General features: G+C 35.7%; 1 protein-coding gene and 1 non-coding gene across 5 annotated transcripts; both read right to left on the bottom strand.

Moving 5' to 3' along the window:
• Nucleotides 1–3,020: 3,020 nt before the first annotated feature.
• LOC128987460 (thymidylate synthase-like) lies at nucleotides 3,021–13,185 on the bottom strand. 4 transcript variants are annotated; one of them, XM_054408310.1, is made up of 5 exons: nucleotides 13,023–13,185; nucleotides 7,303–7,474; nucleotides 6,199–6,378; nucleotides 5,644–5,990; nucleotides 3,021–3,915 (listed from the first exon to the last, which is right to left on the bottom strand). In XM_054408310.1, the coding sequence occupies exons 2-5, from the start codon at nucleotides 7,460–7,462 to the stop codon at nucleotides 3,706–3,708; spliced, it is 897 nt and encodes a 298-aa protein (XP_054264285.1). In that variant the 5' UTR covers nucleotides 7,463–7,474; nucleotides 13,023–13,185; the 3' UTR covers nucleotides 3,021–3,705. The 4 variants fall into 4 exon arrangements, with proteins under 4 accessions (XP_054264285.1, XP_054264286.1, XP_054264287.1 ...); XM_054408311.1 differs by having other exon boundaries at nucleotides 7,303–7,471; nucleotides 13,023–13,184; XM_054408312.1 differs by lacking the exon at nucleotides 13,023–13,185 and adding an exon at nucleotides 12,883–12,903.
• Nucleotides 13,186–14,934: 1,749 nt separating this feature from the next.
• On the bottom strand, nucleotides 14,935–15,007 carry Trnar-ucu (transfer RNA arginine (anticodon UCU)). The gene has a single exon. It is a non-coding gene; the product is annotated as a tRNA-Arg (tRNA).
• Nucleotides 15,008–22,122: the final 7,115 nt, after the last annotated feature.

Genomic DNA, 22,122 nt, shown 5'->3' with positions numbered 1-22,122 from the left:
GGTTATATATACATCAATTTTTCCTTTATGAATCCCTTTCTTTCTAACTATTTCCTCTCTTTTCCACCCTTTGGGAATCATACATTTTTCATCCTTGCTATCCATATCAAAAAGTGTAAAACATAAACACAAAATAAAATCAAAACTACTTTTGATTGCAGTTTATATTTCCAGTAAAATAATTATATTAATTTACAGTTAAAATATTAAATTGCTTTCCTTAAATAATGTATGTAATATCTTAAACAACAATAGTTCTCTATTCTGTAATGAGAAGTGATAAAATATTTGAATATTGTGGCAATAGCTCTATTAGTAGGTCAGTTGAAGGGTCAGTTCTCCGAGTAAACAAAGCAGCTGATAAGGAGTCTGTCGATTCTGCTGAAGCAGGTTTCAAACTCCAACAGGTTATCCTTAGGTTACAGGTTTACTTGTGGTTCTTGAGTTCCGTAGTTGGTATCTCTTGTATAATTTAAATTACAAATTAAAATTTTCCTTGTGTTAAAAGAAAAAATATTATTTTATTTTGCTAAGAAATTAAGTTCAAAATGCTTTTTACCTTTATTAATAATTTATGAATAAGACTTTATACTTTTCCTGCCAGCTTGCTCCAGTCAGTGTAACAATGTGTTTTGGCCTGCTGTAGAAAGTGGAAAACTATTTTTCAAATATTCTTGTAACTTGTGTTTTTCTTTACGGAATTTATCACTCATAAATGTTTATATATGGTTAAATTTAAGGTATGTAGCACTTTAAACACTATTCAATACTTAGAATATATTAAAAAAACCTCTTAAATGCACTGGTTACTTTAGACCTGTTCACATATTAAAAATAATTAAGCTCCACCGGTTGTGAGATTTATAGGACCACCGGTTGTGAGATTTATAGCTCCACCGGTTGTGAGATTTACAGCTCCACCGGTTGTGAGATTTTCAGCTCCACCGATTGTGTGATTTATAGGTCCAACGGTTGTGAGATTTATAGGTCCACCGGTTGTGAGGATTATAGCTCCACCAGTTGTGAGATTTACAGCTCCACCAGTTGTGAGATTTATAGGTCTACCGGTTGTAAGATTTATAGCTCCACTGGTTGTGAGAGTTATAGCTGCACTGGTTATAGCTCCACTGGTTGTGAGATTTATACTCCACCGGTTGTGAGATTTATAGCTGCACCGGTTGTGAGATTTATGGCTCCACCAGTTGTGAGATTTATAGCTCCACTGGTTGTGAGAGTTATAGCTGCACTGGTTATAAGATTTATAGCTCCACCGGTTGTGAGATTTATAGCTCCACTGGTTGTGAGATTTATAGGTCCACTGGTTGTGAGATTTATAGCTGCACTGGTTATAAGATTTATAGCTCCACTGGTTGTGAGATATAGCTGCACTGGTTATAAGATTTATAGCTCCACCGGTTGTGAGATTTATAGCTCCACTGGTTGTGAAATTTATAGCTCCACTGGTTGTGAGTTTTAGCTCCACCGGTTGTGAGATTTATAGCTGCACCGGTTGTGAGGTTTATAGCTCCACTGGCTGTAATAATTATAGCTCCACTGGTTGTGAGATTTATAGCTGCACCGGTTGTGAGATTTATAGCTCCACCGGTTGTGAAATTTATAGCTCCACTGGTTGTGAGATTTATAGCTCCACCGGTTGTGAGATTTATAGGTCCACCGATTGTGAAATTTATAGCTCCACTGGTTGTGAGATTTATAGGTCGACCGGTTGTGAGACTTATAGCTCCTCTGGTTTTGAGATTTATAGCTCCTCTGGTTGTGAGATTTATAGCTCCACCGGTTGTGAAATTTATAGCTGCACTGGTTGTGAGGTTTATAGCTCCACCGGTTGTGTGATCTATAGCTTCACTGGTTGTGAGATTTATAGCTCCACTGGTTGTGAGAGTTATAGCTCCACTGGTTGTGAGATTTATGGCTCCACCGGTTGTGAGATTTAAAGCTCCACTGGTTGTGATATTTATAGCTCCACTGGTTGTGAGATTTATAGCTCCACTGGTTATGAAATTTATAGCTCTACTGGTTGTGAGATTTATAGCTCCACTGGTTGTGAAATTTATAGCTCCACTGGTTGTGAGATTTATAGCTCCACTGGTTTGAGATTTATAGGTCCACCGGTTGTGAAATTTATAGCTCCACTGGTTGTGAGAGTTATGGGTCCACCGGTTGTGAGATTTATAGCTCATCTGGTTGTGAGATTTATAGCTGCACTGGTTGTGAGATTTATAGGTCAACCGGTTATGAGATTTATAGCTCCACTGGTTGTGAGAGTTATAGCTTCACCGGGTATGTGAATTATATATCATCAAGAGACCAAATGCAAAGAAGCATAATCAAAGGAGTATAGGTAAACTATAAAGATCCCCAATTAGCTTCTTAGCTTCTCATTCATGATAATTTTTCCCCAGGAGAAAGTTGATGATAATTTGTAAACCACTGTTGAGTGGCTTCGCTGCTGAGACCGGCTTTTCATTTAAAGATGATTTTTCTTCGTCCTGGTTAATTTTGGTCAGAACAGTCCTTGAAAGCTGACATGTTACCAGAAGAAAGTGGAATATTCCATTTATGGAAGCAGAGGATTTTATCTGTTAATTTCAAATTGCCATTCAAAGTTCAAGTATAATATTATCTAAAATAATAGTGGTTGAATTAGGAAATTACACATAATAAGTCATGTATATGTGGTGTAAGTTGACTGATACAATGATTACCTTAGCATTTTGAAAACTCTGAATTTTTCCTTTTGGCTAACTGAAGCCATGCAACATCAATAATAATCTTACCTGCACGAGGCTTAAAAAAGACAAAAGTCCTTTCTATGATACATAATCAAATATTTGAACATGCATGTACCAGTAATTGTATCATGTACCAACATCTTTTTGATGTGTTTAAAACGTGCCGATATGTCATTTAATAGCTTGTGGTTAAATGTTATTTTCAAAACGCTAATCACTGTGTTGAATAAAGGAGGAATAAACACTGTGTGTAATGTTTATATTTTTATTAAAAATTCTTCCTTAAAGAGTAGTTTTTAAGTAGCTTAAAAACACACTTATAATACAGATAAAATCACAAATCTCAAACTTTAAAAACACACATTATCGATAAAACTATTTTGGTTTACAAAACAACTTTACGTAACTCGACGGTCAACAAGACTCATATAAAGCAAACAATGCTACTGAAAGAACAAAAATTTGTTATTGTCACAGCCTTTGTAATAAAAATAGTTTTAAATATGTTAGTGGTTTTGAAAAAAATGCTAAAATCACAAGAGATATTTAGTGAAATCTTTTCCAGGATTATTTAATAAGAATAATATGTAAAAAGGGAACTTGCTATGCACCCTTGGAATACTTAATGCTAAAGTAAGTTGTTTAAATAGTGTAGTAAATAATAAATATTTTAAGTTATATTTTTATTCTCACAGTCCAAAATTAGTACTGTATATACATGACTGTCTCATGTCACAAGTCATGCATAAAATTAAAACACTTAAATAATTCACTAGACAAAATCTTGTTATGTATGAAAATGAGTACCTCAATTAAATTTTAAAAACCTCAATTTCAATTATGTCAAAATTTGTAGTTAAACGTACCTTAAGTTTAATTGTTTATGTCATACTTTGTCAGGCCACTAATGTAAGGCCTCTGTCAAATTTCAAGTAGTACAATGATTTAAACACTAGACAGCCATTTCCATTTCAATTTTCGGGTGTGGGTTGTAGTTGTCTAGCAGAAAGTCTTGGTAAGTGAACTCCTCAATGTTGTTGACCTTTTGTCGGATGGTCAGTGAGGGGAAGGGGCGAGGGGTACGAGTCAGCTGTACACGTAGTGCATTTTGGTGGTTTAAGTAGACGTGGCTGTCTCCCAGCGTGTGCACAAACTCTCCTGGCTGTCAACAAAACATCAAACTAGATTAAATAGTGTGAACTGTTTTACTTTACTAGTGCAAGCCAAATGCAAAGTGGCGTAAAAAGGTTTAGGTGACAAAAATTGAACATCAATAATAGCTATTTACCTTACAAGTGTAGTAAGAGCGTTTTTACATCACGCAGGTGAATGTTGTGCAACGAGCGGAAGCGAGTTGCATAATTTACCTAAGTGATGTAAACACGCTCTTGCGTAACGTGTAACGTACAAGATTTTACCTGACCCGACAATATACATGAGGTTACGAACAATATTTTTCATTATACATTTCACACATCTTCTAACATTAACGTTTATATACAAACAAAAGCTAGGTTAGGAAAATTCTTCAAAACATAACAATAAAATTCAAGCGCACAGCTGATTTCTAGCGTTGAACGTCGTTGGCTCCATAGAGGTAAAATTTTTAAGTTAAGCACTCAATGTTATTTAAATGGGTTTCATTACATCACCGAGTGAGTTTTGATCAACTTTACATCACTCGAGAAGTAATGAAGTTGTATACATCACGCTTGGGATAGGGATGTTTAACATGGCGGGTTAGGTAAAACAATTTTTTACTACTTTAGAACACCTCAAAATAAATTCAAGCATTACCTGAGTTGGTCTGTGAGGCTCAAGTTATTGAAAGAAAAAATACTACAAATTTTCTTGGATTGAAGGTTGATGAAACCCTGAGTTGGGATCAACACATACAACGAGTTCTTTCCAAAATTAATCTAGGGACACATGCTCTTTCAAAAATGTGAGGCTGTTGTGATACTGACACTTTAAGGGTAATTTACTTTTCACTCATCCATTCACACATATCATTCAGTATATGCATGCATCTATGGTTCTGCAAACAAAACTTCTTTATATATGATTTTAAAAAGCAAAAAAAAATCTATCAGGAAGATTTTGAATTTGAAAAAAGATGAATCTGTTAAAGTACACTTCAAAGGCCTAAACATTTTAATAGTTTATAGGCAGTTTATTTTTTATTCAATCATCTACGTAAAACCTAATCCTCAAAAAGTTACTTTAAACAATCAAACACACTCTTACAATACAAGAAGTGGGAATTAAATCCAGACTGATCGGCATCAGTAAAAAAAATAAAAAACAACCTATAATGGATTAAAATTTTGAAATACGTACCAAGTAATATTAAAAATAACAACAATTTGAATTCCTTTAAACATAAATTAAAAAGTTTCTTGATTGAAAGGGCTATTTACACCCATGAAGATTTTTATAAAGGTGCTTCTAACAACGTTAATTTAGTTAATTTAATTTAGTCTATTTAGTGCAGATATGCTTAAAACCAACCATTGTCTGTTTAACTTAAGTTTTGTTCGGTATTTCGAGATTGTTATTATTAATTTTGTTTGATTATATTTTTAAGTTTATATTACAAATATTTTAAGTGTAATATATTTTGTCACTATTTAATGTACCATTCAAAGACACCAAAAACCTAAACCCTCCTTGGCCTTGGTGGGTATTTTTGTTGTTTGTGTGGTTCATGTACAGATGATGAATAAAGATGTTTTGATTTTATTTCATTGATTGACTCTGTGGCCAACATTCACAATATAAGTAAACAAACAAATTTGTCACTCAAAATCAAAAGGTATCTAAAAACAGATGATCAGATCCTAGTTAAAGTTTGCCCTTTTAAAAGGGCAAAGGTATTTTGAGCACATACCTTGAGCCCAGTGACATGTGCTATCATGTAGGTAAGAAGGGCGTAGCTGGCGATGTTGAAAGGTACACCAAGCCCCATATCCGCCGACCGCTGATACAGCTGACAGCTCAGTTCCCCATTGGCTACGTAGAACTGAGCCAGACAGTGGCAAGGAGGTAGCGCCATCTTGGGCAGATCTAACGGATTCCATGCACACATTATTATCCGCCGATCATCTGGGTTGTTTTTCAACGTCTCAATCACATTCTTCAGTTGGTCAACTCCTTGGCCTGTGTAGTCTGAGAACATATCCTTGTACTCAGCTCCGAAGTGTCGCCACTGGAACCCATACACCGGACCTAGGTCTCCTGCAATCATACAAATAATTTGCACAACCCTGGTCACAGCCACTCTAATAAGAAAATTTACAGGTAATTTAGTAGTTTATAAAAAGACAATGGGAATAAAATAAAGACTATAATATTCAAAATACAAAGTAAATACGTACGACGATTGCACGGAGCGAGCTAAGAAAACCAAGGTGTCAACTCTAATCATCAACTCATAATATCTTACCTTCTACTCGATCTGTCAAACCAATGGAATCCAAGTATTCTCGAGTGCTATTGGGGTCCCAAATCTTAACTTGTTTCTCCGACAGTTCCTTGGCATTTGTCGATCCCCTGATGAACCACAGCAGTTCCTCCACCACTCCTCTCCAAAACACCCGTTTGGTGGTCAGCAAAGGGAACACTCCTGAAAACCAAAAACATAAGTTAATTTAGATGTTAGTTGAAGAAGGCAAGAGCATCAAAGGTCCTTTGAAGTTCATTTTTGGTGATGGTGAGTGTTATTTAAAGAATGATTGCAAATATTTTCAATCACGATTAGTAAAAAGTTTTCACATTTCGGGATCTGGAATCTGATCTTGCCCTCAGGTAAGAATGTGAATATATAAAACATTAACTACAACCACCTGAACAAAGATTAGTTCACAAAACCGGTTAAAGCCGGAAATTTACAAAAGAAAAATCATACTTAGAGAACTTTAATAGTAGTAAACATGAAACAAAAAATCTTGACAGAAAGCATTAATTAATTTACAATACAAATGGAGAGTAGTAGCTCACAAAAGAGGCTTGATTTGAAACCACACAGAGAGAGTAATAAAGTAGGCCTATATTTCAGTAAAATGTTAATAGCTATAAAATAAATAAATTTGCCAAGTCTGATCAAAATCTATATCTATAAAAGAGGAACTATCCAATAACACTTTGATATGCTAAATTATATGTTTTTAAGCTCTACAAAATAGTTTATGGAAATAAATTGCAAAATTTTACGATTTTAGGGTTTAAAAATAGGAAAACCCCATTTTTTTCTCAAAAAACCCCGCTCCCATAGTCCGATTAACCCGTTATCCCGTTAACAGACACATATAATAAATATGGTAGGCTACAATGGTAAGACCTACCGTAATAACTTATTCCCAATATGGGAAATTCGCTAAAACAAGTGAAATACTTAAAACTAATAAATTTCATTCCATAAGATAAATCTGATAAGTACAACTTTCCGTCTCACCTGAGCTCCGAACTCATAAAGAGTGCCCACTCGAGTGCGGTCACAGTTTTTGACAAACTATAATCCAAGAAAAGTCAGATGATATGTCCAACTCACCGTCTCGTAGGTTGTATCTCATCTGGGCACCAAACACAGAGAGAGTGCCCACTCCAGTGCGGTCACACTTCTTGACACCACGGTCCAAGATAAGTCTGATATGATCCAGGTACTGGTCCTCATCATGTTTTGTGATCTCTCCTCCATTCATGTCCTTCATTTTGAGTCACTGCTTGAGAAAAATGAGAAAGTCTTTAATGAAATATAACTAGTATTGGTAAGTTGGCTTTTGATTAATGGTTTTTGTTATGTGGGCTATACAAATACTATAGTTCGGCCGCTTAGAAAACGACCTGCGCGCTAATGCTAAACCAATGCTGGAGGAGGTCGTTTTCTAAGCGGCCGACCTATAGATAATTCCTCAAAATAGTTTTGTTTAAAAGAACCAAGGAGAGAGTCTCGTCTAGTACATCTATATTATATTAATTACGTAAGGCGATTCTTTGTGTCAAAATTGTGGGCGACAGGGATGTTGTAGGACGACGGGAGAGGGCTCAAATTAAAGATCTCTATCTCGTGACGACAAGAAAAATAGTGAAATTCCCAAAATTTTTGCTAAAATTTAGATTAAACGTAAAATGTTCTCCATAAGAATAGCATTAGAAGCCATACACAGAAACCACCCGCGCCCCTGGGCATATGCCCAGTCTGCCCGTTTATAAAATCGGGGATAACTGCTAGTACACTATATTCACATATACTTTTTAACAGAGCCAATCTGAAAACACAACCTACTATAAACTATAGTATATCTTAAGTCACATAAATATTGAAAACTAAAAGAGAAAATAATATAGTCTTAACACTCTGTGAACGGCTGGTTCAACAAATAAGTTTATTAAAATTAATAATCGGCTACAGCTAGTCCATGTAGGTGGGATATTTATTGCATCCAAAAGTCAATGCTACAACACAAAACATGAGATCTTATACAGTAAAATATTTCTTTTTTTAATTTATCACTCATTTGCTCCTCTGGGGTTTTAACTAGAGATCCTGGTTTGTCAACATCATAGTGAATAAACCAATCTAAATTTACAAGAATTTGAATTGCTTATCTTTCATTAATCAAAACTAACTATATGGAGAAAAAAAACATGAACTGATTATTAAGTCTTGCATAAATCTTGTGAGCAAAAATGAATACATTACAATTTACAATATGATAAACTTAACAACTAACCTTCCTAGAACATTGTCAAGTACCATAAGTTTGAATAAGTTTGAAAGCTTTTGGCAATGTGTATGTTATGAATTTAAAAGTGATACTACAATATTAATAAGATTTGAACAAAGATAACACGTAACTTATTCATGTTAACCAACACAAGCATTGTCTAGTTCATGACAACAACATAATAACGTTACTGGATTATAAATCAAAACTATATAAAAATATGGGATAGAATAGGTACAATTTTTATCTCATCGATAATTATTTGGTGCTAGTTAATAATATAACAATCACTAGTAAATGAGAGATTACAAAACGACTAACATTTCAAATTTAATTACCATTTTCTCCTCACACAGAAGTGTTGATAATTGATTGTTAAAGATTAGTAATTTAAGAATGTCATGAGTTATTTATAAATTTAATACTGCAATAAGTTTCTTTATTTTATTTATAATAATTAGTGGCCAAATTGTATTTGAAGAATTTCAAATAAAAAGAAATATTTAAAAATGGAACGCTACAATTTTTTACAGAAACATAACAGCTTTTAGTGCCACCAAAAGTATTTTTATTTACTGGTAGGCCCTACTGTATCGATTAATAGGCTAAATTTGGAATTGTGATAAGTTATACATATCAGCTCATTCTTTGTGTAAGCCAAAACGTTATTTCACTGTTTTACATGCAACACATGACATTTTATACCAACCAATACGTAGTATAAATTATGTAATTAATTAACCTAAGAACTGTTGAGAAAAATCATGGTATCCTAAAGTATGAGGCAAAGATGAAAGAATATGAGGCTTAAGTTACACAGCAATTGTTACAAACTTTAATAGGCTACCTAGGCTATAGGCCTCGCCACCTTAACTTGAGGCAGCCCAAACTGACCTGCAGGGACATAACCAGCAGGTCCCGCACAACCCTTTGCAATCCTAATAGCTTCAATGAACGCCCTAGTTCAATATTAACAATAATAAAATTATAATCTGATATATTAAATTACTCGTAAACATTAATAACATCGACTTAAACAACATTACTATTTCTATCCAAACACAATTGCTGGAAAACACTAAGGGATGATGTCGATTCCGACCCGTGGGGCCTGGGTTACAAACTAGTAACCCAAAAACTCACCACTCGCTCTCCACCTTCCGTCATGGAGGGGGCCGCTATGGAGAGGGTCATCAAATCCCTTTTTCCGGAACATATTCTGCGCCCACTGCGTGAGTTTGAGATGATGGACGATGTCCCACTCTTCACTCATGAGGAGCTGGAGACTGCCGTTTTATCCCTAAAAAACAACAAGGCTCCTGGACCTGATGGGGTACCTGGCGAGGCTCTTAAGAAGGTTTTTTCAATCAATCCCCTGATTCTTCTGAGCATGTACAACACCTCCTGGCAGAGGGGGTATTTCCGTTGTGCTGGAAAAAAGCTAGGCTCGTGCTCGTAGGGAAGGGGAAAGGAGACCCAGAATTGCCGTCCTCTTACAGACCCCTTTGCATGTTGGATACGGCTGGGAAAGTCCTAGAGAAGTTGATCCGTTCCCGACTGATTTCAGCCGTGGTTGCAGCGGGGGACCTGAGCCCTCGCCAATACAGCTTCAGGAAGGGGCGATCAACGGTTGACGCTATTGAGGAGGTGAAGCAAGCCGTGATGAGAGCTGAGGATTTTAATCACTACTCTCGTAGGGTTGTGCTGCTCGTTACACTCGATGTGCGAAACGCATTTAATTCTGCAAAATGGTGCGATATGCTGGACGCTCTGGAGAACAACTTCCACGTCCCGGCATACCTCATGCGCATTATAGAGGATTACCTCCGGTTCCGCCTCCTCATGTATGATACTACAGAAGGCCCGCGGACGATGAGTGTCACTTCTGGTGCTGCCCAAGGTTCCATACTCGGCCCGGACCTCTGGAACGTTGCCTACGACAGCCTCCTTAGGTCTGAAATGCCTGAAGAAACCGTTTTAGTTGGGTACGCAGATGACATTGCAGCTTTAATAGCTGCTCGTAGTGTTGAGCTGGCCCAGCTAAAATTAAACCGAGTCATGCGAACTATAAACGCATGGATGGCAGATCACGGTCTCTCACTCGCGCTGAACAAAACCGAGATCGTGATTCTGACAAAAAAACGGATTGACACCATTGTGCCGTTGAGGGTGGGGGACGTCGAAGTCCAGTCCGTTCGTGCCGCCAAGTATCTTGGTGTCATGGTGGACTCTAAGCTTAGCTGGCGGGACCAGATATTCCGAACGGCGGACAAGGCCGCTAAGGTGATCTCTTCTCTTAGCCGGTTAATGGCCAATGTCGGAGGTCCTCGTTCCAGTCGCAGAAGGCTGTTGATGTCTACAGTTCAGTCTGTGCTCCTGTATGGTGCGGAGGTGTGGGCAGACGCGCTCAATAAGGAGGTGTATAGGATGCGGCTTGCCAGAGTGCAGCGTCAGGCAGCACTCAGGGTAGCATCCACCTACCGAACAGTGTCTGAACCTGCCATCTTGTTGGTTGCTGGAGCAATCCCCGTCAAACTTTTGGCGGCGGAGAGGAAAGCGATTTTGATTTATCAGCGGCGTGGAGAGGACCACGCAAAAATGGAGGAGCGCAACCGCACCTACCAGCTCTGGCAGGAGAGCTGGGAACAGGAGTCGCGGGGACGCTGGACCAGGAGACTGATTCAGCAAGTCCAACCATGGGTTGACCGACGGTATGGTGAGGTGGACTATTACCTGACCCAGTTTCTGACAGGTCACGGGTTTTTTCGGTCGTACCTGTTCAGGATGGGCAAAGCCGTGTCACCCGATTGCATCTACTGCCCAGGCACTCCCGACGACGCGGAGCACACCTTCTTCCGCTGCCAGCGTTGGGAAGGTTCCCGCCTGGAGGCTGAACAACATGTAGGGCAGTTGTTGGTGGACACGGTCATTCCGATGATGACGGAGGGTGAGGACAATTGGACCTGTATGTCACATTTCGTCCAGGATATTCTCCGCACAAAGAAGCTAGAGCTTGACCGAGATGCAGTCTAGGTCATAAAGATATTGAATGCCAGAAACGGCGCGAGCCCTGAGGGCTTAGGTCACACGTTGACCTGACCTGAAGTAATGTGACAAACAATCCCAGGTCTGTGTCCAACAGAGTAGAGGGGGTTTTTTAGTGAGTAGTCTGCGATAGATTCAGGAGTCTCACACTACAGGCTGGCTACCTGTGTGCGTAAAAGCATTTTTACCTCCTCTCCCTTAAAAAAAAAAAAAAAAAAAACTATTTCTATCCCATCAAAAACGGACAATTTTTACGGTTTGTAGGCTATTAACACAATACCAATTAGTGTAGATTTAAAAACCCAATGTTTTTATAAAATTTGGTACAGGGTGATCCACAAAGAGGTTTATACGTTTGATTTTATATTACTTGCCCATTTATGCACCGTCAATTTTGGACTTAACATAGGCTAATTTATAAAGCAAGTTTTGAAAATATTCTGGGAAAATGGCAGCTCCCTAAACCTTGTAGAAAAAAATAGTGGCATAACTAATTGTAAAATTATACTTTGAGTGATTGTCCAGGCGCTGGCACAGTTACCCGTTATGAAAGGTCCATCAAGAAACCGAGGCGGTACTGAGCTTCATAAAGATGTGGACATCTTGAGGCGGGATGTTAAAGTCTGTTCTTTTTGTCTTATGATTTATTTGTGTTTGAATATGTTTAATTGTCAGATGATTTTTGTAAACATTGGTCTGGTTTTGAAATAGAGTTTGTTGAACAGAGATATGTGATTTCTATTCCTGAATTAGAAATAAACCAGTGTTTATGTATTTCCTGGGTACACTTCCATATCTGTTCGCACAAACAACCGATTCAAAATATCGATCGATATATCGTTTGGTTAGTTAGGTAAGGTTAACCTAACCTAACTAACCAAACGATATATCGAACTAAACAATTGAATAGTCAATATTACTCATTCGGTTGTTTGTGCAAACAGATATGGAAGTGTACCCTATTTCCTTTATGACTCCTTTAAAAATGCCACAGGCTAGGACAGTAAAAAATCTCTTAAAAGGTTTAACTTATGGTGACTTTACCAGAAAATGCCTCTAAGCTACCTAAGGCCTCCAGCAAAGAGAACAATCAGAATGCATTGTAGTGGAACCAAAATAATAATTTTATGCACTGAGCTTATAAATTAGTTCAGTACCATAAACTAAGTTAATTTTAAGGTTGGACTTCTTAACCCAGTGTAAGCCTAAGTAAATGTAGGCCTAATGGCCAACTATGTGATTTTTAATAACATCAATTTTCTAATGATGCAGTAGGTCCCCACACATAGGCTAATTTTAATAAAAGTGAAATATTTTACAACAAAATTGTAACCTTACAGTATTCAGTATAACCTTACTAACAAAATAAGTTATCTTAATATTCCTTTGTAATGTTTTCACAGGTTAAGATCTTCTAGACACATAAACGCAGGTATTCCCTGTCTCTTTATAGCAACAAAATAAAAACCTAAGTAACTAAAATGTCTAATAGAAATACCTGTTGAATCTGAAACTGAAAGGAGAAGCTAAGGCTAAGTAAGTAACAAGTAAAATGTGAGTGTATCAGTCCGAGACGTCAGGTCATGTCTGATCTGTGTATTTACAGTATTTGTTTTTGTTTTAAGAGTAGCAGTAGACTTGACATTGACGAAGTTCCGCCGTCCCGCCTTTTTCAATCCAACTATTCTTTCGATCCAAGAAAAAAGTTGACGGAAAGAAGTGTAGTAAAGTTTGAAAAAAGGGTACTTTCCTGTAAAAAATCATCGATAATAATGAATGTTCCCTTTAACAGGAAAGTACCGAAAAGAGTTAAGATCAAGATTACTAGAGCCATAGATTAAAGTATAGACATTGAGCACGGGCTAAGGAGGCCGTGCTTTGAGTCGGGCAGTCCGCAGGTACTCATCCTGTTCAAAAATCTGAAATGGATTAATATGTTCATAATGGTTTGTATGGAGCTGCTGAGAATAGTTTGAAGGTTTTTCCAGATTTAAAACAAAGAAAGGTCTGAATTATAAGCATAGGTTGGTATGTGTATCAAATCAAAGACATTATATTTACTACTGTAATAGAATAGAATGCCGCAAATTTGAACTTACACAGACAGCCAGTCAAAAATGGCAGCCGTCAAAGATTTCTTTCTACATGTGATATGCTTACATTTAAAATTTTCTTCTGACTCCTAGCAAGCCCTAAGAGATAAATGGTTCATAACCATGGGTGAGACGTCCCCCGGGGGTACTGTATTACTGAATAATGTGTTAAAATGAGTTTAATGCCTAATAACTTTGTTCCAAGTTTTTAGCTCTATCTTGATTATTTTTTAAAATACTGAACTGTCCCGGGACTTTTTCCCACCCAGCATAAGGGGGACGAGGTAAGGTCAAGACATTTTTATTCATCGGGTGCAATATTATTCCTTCTTGGTCGCTAAGGGGCGCAAGCGTAATGTACAAAATTCATTATTTGGATGAAACTTGAGTCGTCTCGTTTTCCTCAGAGTGAGTAAAAATAATATTTTGTTCATGTTATTTCTATTTTAATAGTATAAATGTTTATATTTTATTCTGGACAACCTGGCCTGTATTGACAAAAAGAGGATATCATATCCTGGATATCAATTATCTATCTGGGATTTGAAAAAGTAACAGGCGCTAAAATCGCAGAATATAAAATTATTTGATTTTTTTATAAAAAGTACTTGAAATTCTTATTTGATTAAGCATGTTTTATTTTATTGGAGGGAACACGCCTTAGGCAAACCTGAGAACTGTATGAGTGACAGTATGATTTTTGTGTATTATAGTACAGTATTCGTATTCACAAGCAGAAAAAATCATCTATGTTTAACCATTGACTATATAGTCAATGGTTTACCTGTCATTCAGACTTGCAGTATTGTAAAATTTAAAATATGGTCAGAAATGAAATGAAAATGGTTTATTTTATACAGGCAAAGTTATGGCCACAAGTCCCTCTCATACACTTAACCTAATGGATACAAATCTCATATATACTGTACATATCCTACAAAATTATTTACAACATTAAATGTAAAAAAACAATAAATTTGTAAAAAAAGAATATTTAACATATTTTTTACTTTACAAAGTAGTGGAAACACACAAAGTGCAAAGTGGGTCTTTGTAATAAACCAATGGAATGAAATTATATATTAAAAATACAGTAGCATAATAAGAGTGGCAAAAATACTTATACATTTAATTTTTATATGTTAGTTATGCCAATAAATGTCATGATCATAAATTTCTAAAAAAAATAATTGTAGATTAGTAATATAACATGATTTAAATGAACTTGATATCATAAAAATATGCCGTATTTATCTTAGAGATCTTCAAAGGTCTTCTAGATTTGATATCGGTCTATATAGTAAGGCAAAATTTTCCCATCCCTGGTGGGGATCGAACCCACGACCTTTGGATTAGAAGTCCAACGCGCTATCCTCTGCGCCACAGGGACTTGTTTGATGGAGGGAATTGGCGCCTGTCACTACCGCGTAAGAGTCAAAATAGCTACTAAATAGTTTTTAATCAATTGTCAATTATTATTACAATGGTGGTTGACGTTTGTCTTCTTAAATATTTGTATTTGAATATTTACTAAATTATCATACTTTTTAATGTTTACAGTAAAAAATAACATTTTTTATTGTTTTAAAACACTCCCGACCGCATAACTTGTTATTCAGGATTCGTTTTGCCAACAGTGTCATTTGGAGGCTTCTGATTGACTATAATGAAGGGTTACTAATTGAAAAATTAGTTTTGTTCATAAAATAAAATTAAATGCCTCAAATTCAATTTTATAATTTTTTATTATGAAATTAAACCAAACCAACCAAACGTGCTGATAATGAAAATATCCAATGGAGGTTTATTAATCGAAAAAATAGTCCTGTTCATAAAATAAAATTATAAATGGCTCAAATTCAATTTTATAATTTTTTAATTATAAAATTAAACCGTCATAACCTAACAAAACTTGCTGATAGTGGAAAAATCCAAGACAAAAACATAATACCACGAGTGAGATTCGAACCCGGCTCTTTCAGTTTATTAGCCCGGCACTCTTAGAGGCCGGCATTCAAGGCTACTATACAGATAATAGCCTCTGTATAGTAGCTGTTGAGGAGAGTTATTGTATATATTTCTGATTTTGTGCTTCATTACGTTATATTATTAGCTAATTATTATAAATGCTATATTTCATATGTAGTTTTAACTTAGAGTTGTGAAGTAGCAAACATGCATTCTCTTAGGGCAATTGTCGGCTTTTAGCGCCGGCAACAGAGTCATAAACCATCGTCCTTCTGCGAAAGGACGGGCCCTTCCTCACCACTTTTAGAAAGTTGTAACCCCAATCGAGGGTGAGGAAGGTGTCTTATTCAGTCAGTGTCTCGACTAGCATCACATTGTCAAGTTCGTTTCGTAGTTTTCGTATAGGACGTGTGAGGCAGATCCCTCCACGTATTTCATAGTCTTAGTTCGCATTCAATAGTTCATTCGCATTATAGCATTTTAGTTAATTATTTATACAGTCCACTTAATATTCATTTCACATCAATAAATTCGATAGTTCGATTCAAGTGTTCTTTATTATTTCCATAACATTGGCGTACCATCACGCGCCGCAACAGTAGCCTTGGATGGCACTGAACCGTATCATTGCGGTAAAGGTGTTCCCTCAGCCAATCAGAAGCCTCCAAATAACACTGTTGGCAAAACTAATCATGGAATAAAAATTCAGCCTCCCCGACCCTAACAGACTAGATTGCAGTTTACTTACACTGAATATGTGTGTGTGACGTGTATGCTCATTTTTCTGCTTTTCAACTTGACCAATTTGATGCATATGTTGCCAATCTTACTAATATTATAAATGTGAAAGTTTGTTTGTTTGTGTGTTTGAAGTTCAATCACGCATAAACCACTGGACGGATTGGGCTGAAATTTGGCATGATGATAGCTTACAATCCCGATTAACATATTGGCATATTCTTATCTCAAAAATCCTTTCGGGCTCCGCCCCAGTGGCTCTGTAATTCCCCATGTTAACCTTATGAGCATTCATACTGTATTTAAAGGGAATTAAAGAATTTAGTCAGCTGTTTCAACTAAAAAAGTTGGTTCTATGATATGGAAAAGCATTAAAAAGTTATAAGCTTTACCAACAGGGTGCAGCACTATATTTTTTTTGCATTTATGAATACAGCTAAGTTAAAATAAGCAGCAACAAAAAACTGTAATTCGCAATGAGAACTGTCAAAGTAGGATTGTTTACAGTTATGTTTATCATTTCATGAATAATTTCTAATATTTTGCGAATTGTTGATAATTTATTTTTCTTTATTGTTTAGGTGAAGTGGCAGAACATTATGGCTATGGTAGATCTTTAATACTAAAGTATACCGTAAATTTAAAAAAGCAAATTTTATCAAACTGTGTCCTCCCTTATTAAAAACGCAAAGCTTGAGTATAACTGCAATAAGCATTTTATACTTATATTCCAACACCGTACGAAGGACGGGTACCCTGCTAGTACCACATGAAGCAAAGAAAATTATTATGCAGTACCACCTTAGACACATTATAATATTAACTAACACGCGTCCCGTAAACTAAAATAGGCATCTTTTATTTTCACCAATGACAATTTGTTGACCAATTATTTACCTCAGGTTGAATTTCACAAGAATTAAGCTATTACCTCAAAACTATTGCTCATGGTAGGCCTAAGACCTAGACTTTACCCGGGACCGATTTATTACTTTCTCCTTTCTTTTTCTTTTTCCCGATTTATTACCATAGTATATGGAGAAAGTATTGTTTTCGTCAAAATTTTCGAGTTTGAGTTTTGAGTGGATATATTCATTTTGGGTCCCCCTGGACCCAATAAAGTGGTTTTCGAAGTGATGTCTGTGTGTGTCTGGATGTGTACAGAGCTAGAGACTACACCTGTGGTCCGATTTCGATTAAATTTGGTGGGACCGATTTATTACTTTCTCCTTTCTTTTTCTTTTTCCCGATTTATTACCATAGTATATGGAGAAAGTATTGTTTTCGTCAAAATTTTCGAGTTTGAGTTTTGAGTGGATATATTCATTTTGGGCCCCCCTGGACCCAAAAAAGTGGTTTTCGAAGTGATGTCTGTGTGTGTCTGGATGTGTACAGAGCTAGAGACTACACCTGTGGTCCGATTTCGATTAAATTTGGTATGTGGGTTCTAATCCATTGTATCTCCAGGCGTGTTTTCATTTTTTTTGAAATTTTGATTTTTCATGGGGATTTTCCCATAAAAACCCATAAAACCCGGAAAAATAGGATTTTCTCAAAATAGCCCGAACAATTTTGATAAAAATTTAGTATGTTGTAGCCCTTTAAATTCTGAATAAAATGGTTTAAATCCCATTTCTTCTGTAAAAATTACGGTTCAAAAGTTATGGTCAAATATGTTATTTTCCCATAAAAACCCCATAAAATAAAAAAAATAGGATTTTAGAAAAAAATCCTGTTTTGATTTAACATAGTAGATTATGGTCGTTACAATTTTGATAGTTTTTTTTTATTTTTTAGAAATTTGTATTTTTTATGGGGATTTTCCCATAAAACCCCCAAAAAATAACTGAAAAATTGGATTTTCCCAAAAATAGGCCGAACAATTTGATAAAAATTTTGTATGTTATAGTCCTTTAAATTCTGAACAAAATTGTACAAATCCCATTTCCGTATATTTACTCTCACCGCTTACATATAATAAAGGTTGTTGAAAAACTTATGGGAAAAAGTATGTGTCAGAATTCTGATACCGTTTATTACTTTTTGTTGTCCCCAGAGGCAAAATACTATCCATTAAAATTAATTTAATTATATAAATATATATATATGTATTACATATATTTATATATTAATTATATACATATATATGTATATATATAAAATAGGCTATAGTGTGTGTGTCCATTAGCATGATAACTCGAGCAGAAATCGGCCAATTCTTATAAAATTTGGTACAAATGTATAACGGAGTTTGTTTTATCTATTTAACTTAAACCTGCGTTTATTCGAACGAGTTCGCGAAACATCATGATCGGAACGGGAACGGGTTTTGGCACGGCCGCCTTTATAACTCCAGGCCGCGGCCTTCGAAGTGGCAACGTCGCAAGTGGTGTTGTAACAGCTGTTTTGTTTGGAAGCAGCTAATGGTATCTGTGTATTTACGAAAGCTTGGTTACAGTACTATGACAATGACTCCGCTTAATTATTTTTTTTATATATTGTTTCGGTTTTCAATTCTGTATGGTGAGTTTCAGGTCACATTATGTATGTATTTCCTTTCTATTATATGATGTTGAAGGAATTGTTTTATTAATAAATAATCTTGATGTATATTTTATAATCATAGTATTGTTATTACAACATAGTTTTTATTTTTATCATTAGCAAATATAACGCAATCCATCAGACTAGTTCGGTCAAAGATGAAGAATTCAAGTATACAAGTAAGTAAGTAATGTTCTAGAAATTGACGTTTTCCAATGACTTGTGTATTGTAAGTTCCAATGGAAATACATTGATCTTATGTCTTATGTTTTATTTTCAATATTTTAATAAATTCATGTTCATAAATTTAAATTTAAATCAATAAAGTACGAATTAATGAGCTGATGTCACCTGTCTGCCATGTTATCTTATGGGACGTCTGTAACTAAACAACACCACTTGTGACGTTGCCAATAATTCTACCAGGCCACGGCCTGTATTTAAAGGTGGCCGTGGTTTTTTGTTGGAGGGGGGGGTGGTTAAAATAAATAGGGGTTTCTTATTTTTGACCCTTAAAACAAGAATATCCCAATTTATCTTCAAACCATTTTGTGTAGAGCTTAAAAAAAACCAAATAATTATACGATCTTGGAGTGTTTGTACAGTTTATTGATAACGAAGAAAATTAAAAAACATTTTTTATAATTCCTATGTTATTCTTAAGGAGAATAAACTGTTGCAGTTTATATTTTGTTGTAGGATATATTTTGATCAAACTTGGCAAATTAATTTACAAGCGTTGAGTATTAATTCTTTAAACGACAGTTACTTAAACTGTTTGTTAGGTGCTGGTCTCATTCAATGTATAGACAAACCAACAAGAATTACGAACAATAGCCAAACTTGCATTGATCACATTTTCATACGTTACAACGACATGAAAAATGTACAATCAGCAACATTACACACACACGTTACAGACCATTTCAGCACAGGCATGACTATTACTTTTCCAACCAATACACCGTCAGTTACTTTGGATACTTCTACACGCATTATCGATCATACACTACTGTCCTGTAATCTTGCGCAAATAGACTGGAGCAACTTTTTTATCGATCTTGACATTAACTCTTGTGCATCTCGTTTTTTACAAATCATGGATGAAACCATAGATAGTTCTAAAAAATCTGTTAAGAAATCATCGAGGTTCAAAAAATTAAAGCCATGGATCACAAATGATTTGATTAAACTAATTAGGGAAAGAGATAAAACTAGTAAGAAAATTAAAAAACAGCCGTTTAATGCTACTTTAAATAAAGAATATCGTGATTTAAGACATCAAATTTCCAGTGGTATTAAAAGTTCTAAGCGAGTATACTACAGGTCAAAATTAAACCAATATCAAAACAACCCCAAACGCTTTTGGATGGTTGTGAACGAGCTGGCGGGGCGATCAAATAAAAAAGACCCCTTCTCAGTCCAGAAATATCTTCCAAACGTATCCAACATCACTCCTGATGTAAGAAAGATTGTAGCTGATGATTTTAACACGTTTTTCGCTTCTGTTGGATATAACCTTGCCAGTTCAATTAATAGCAGCGGTCCGCCGATCATCAACGACGCAGATTACAGGCAGGACACTGTGTTTACACTCCAGACAGTGACTGAACTCGACGTTATCAGACATGTCTACTCGTTACGTGGTGGGTCTGCCCCCGGTTTTGATGGTGTCTCGGCTGATGTTCTTAAAGAAAATGTAAATTCACTCTCTAAACCATTATTGCATATCATAAACTTAAGTTTGGCTAGTGGAATATTTCCGGACAAGTTTAAATTGGCAAAAGTTTTTCCTTTATACAAATCAAACTCCCACAAAGACAAAAATAATTTCAGACCAATATCTTTATTGAGTGCATTCTCTAAGGTGCTTGAAAAAATAGTTAAGGAACAAATGGTGGATTACTTGAACCAGAATCAGATCCTAGCAGACTGTCAATATGGGTTCAGAAAAGATAAAAATGTTACAGATGTTCTTTTTCATATCAACAAAGAAATTTTTAGTGCTCTATCCGAAAATTTGCGCTCAGTATTAATTTTTTTAGATCTCAAAAAAGCTTTTGATAGTGTAGACAGAAAGCATCTAATTTCAAAATTATCTGCTATAGGTGTAAGAGGGAACGCTCTCTCATGGTTCGAAAGCTACCTCAGAGATAGGCGACAATTCGTATACATAGATGGAGTCAATAGCAATGAGGTGCCTGTTGACTATGGGGTGATTCAGGGGAGTACCCTTGGGCCTATTTTATTCCTAATATATATAAATAATATTTCTAAATTACCAATTTTCGGAAAAATGTTTCTTTTTGCAGATGACACATTGATTTATGTTAAGGATAAGACATGGGAAGGTGTGAAGAGTAAAGCTCAATCAGATCTCAAATTAGTAAAAAAATGGCTCGACCAAAATGTACTATCTCTTAATGTTTCCAAAACAAAATTCATGCCTATTTCTCTCGCGTCAACAGCTGACTATAACCTAACCAATTTGATCTTGCACAGTTGTCTCAACCAATTCAATAACAGTTGTTCGTGCGATACCTTAGAGAGAGTTAACTCATATAAATATTTAGGAATAATTTTTGACTCACATATGAAATGGATAGAGCATATTAATTTCTTGCAAAATAAAACTAGAAAACTTATATTTGCATTTAGACAGTTAAGTGATGTTCTCAGTTTTAAAGAAATTAAATCAACATATTTTGCATATGTACAGTCGGTTTTGTCTTATGGAATATTAGCTTGGGGAGGGGCGTACAGTTCACATCTCACAGGTCTGATTCTGGTTCAAAAGTCTATCCTAAAAGCTGGTTTCAAAAAGTGTAAAAGATACCCCTCAGATTTACTATTTCATGAAACTGGAATATTCCCCATTGCAAAATTGTTTATCAAAGATCTTCTAATTTTTATATTTAAAAACTTCAATTCAATTTTTACCTCCATAACCCACACACATAATACAAGATATGCAAATAGAATTGGAATTTCTACTATTCAGCAGCACAAATCCTTTTCAAAAACAAATTGTTTCTACATAGCACATATTTTGTTCCGGAATTATTCCACTATGTATAAAGCAACTCAGTTATTTCATTCTCCTACATTAGGTGTATTCAAAAATCGAGTTAATAGATGGTTATTTTATATCAGCGATGAAGAGGCCGAGGCTCTTATCACTACTGATAACAGGCGACCTGCAACTGTCTGACAGCACTAAACGGACCCCCTCTGCAAACTCTTGCAACCAACAAA

This window comes from Macrosteles quadrilineatus, unplaced genomic scaffold, assembly GCF_028750875.1.
Source record: "Macrosteles quadrilineatus isolate MER2022 unplaced genomic scaffold, UCM_ALF_1.0 Scaffold_2__2_contigs__length_208266976, whole genome shotgun sequence".
NCBI lineage: Eukaryota > Metazoa > Arthropoda > Insecta > Hemiptera > Cicadellidae > Macrosteles > Macrosteles quadrilineatus.
Note: the sequence above shows the minus strand (reverse complement) of the source record. Positions and strands in the feature narration are given on the sequence as shown.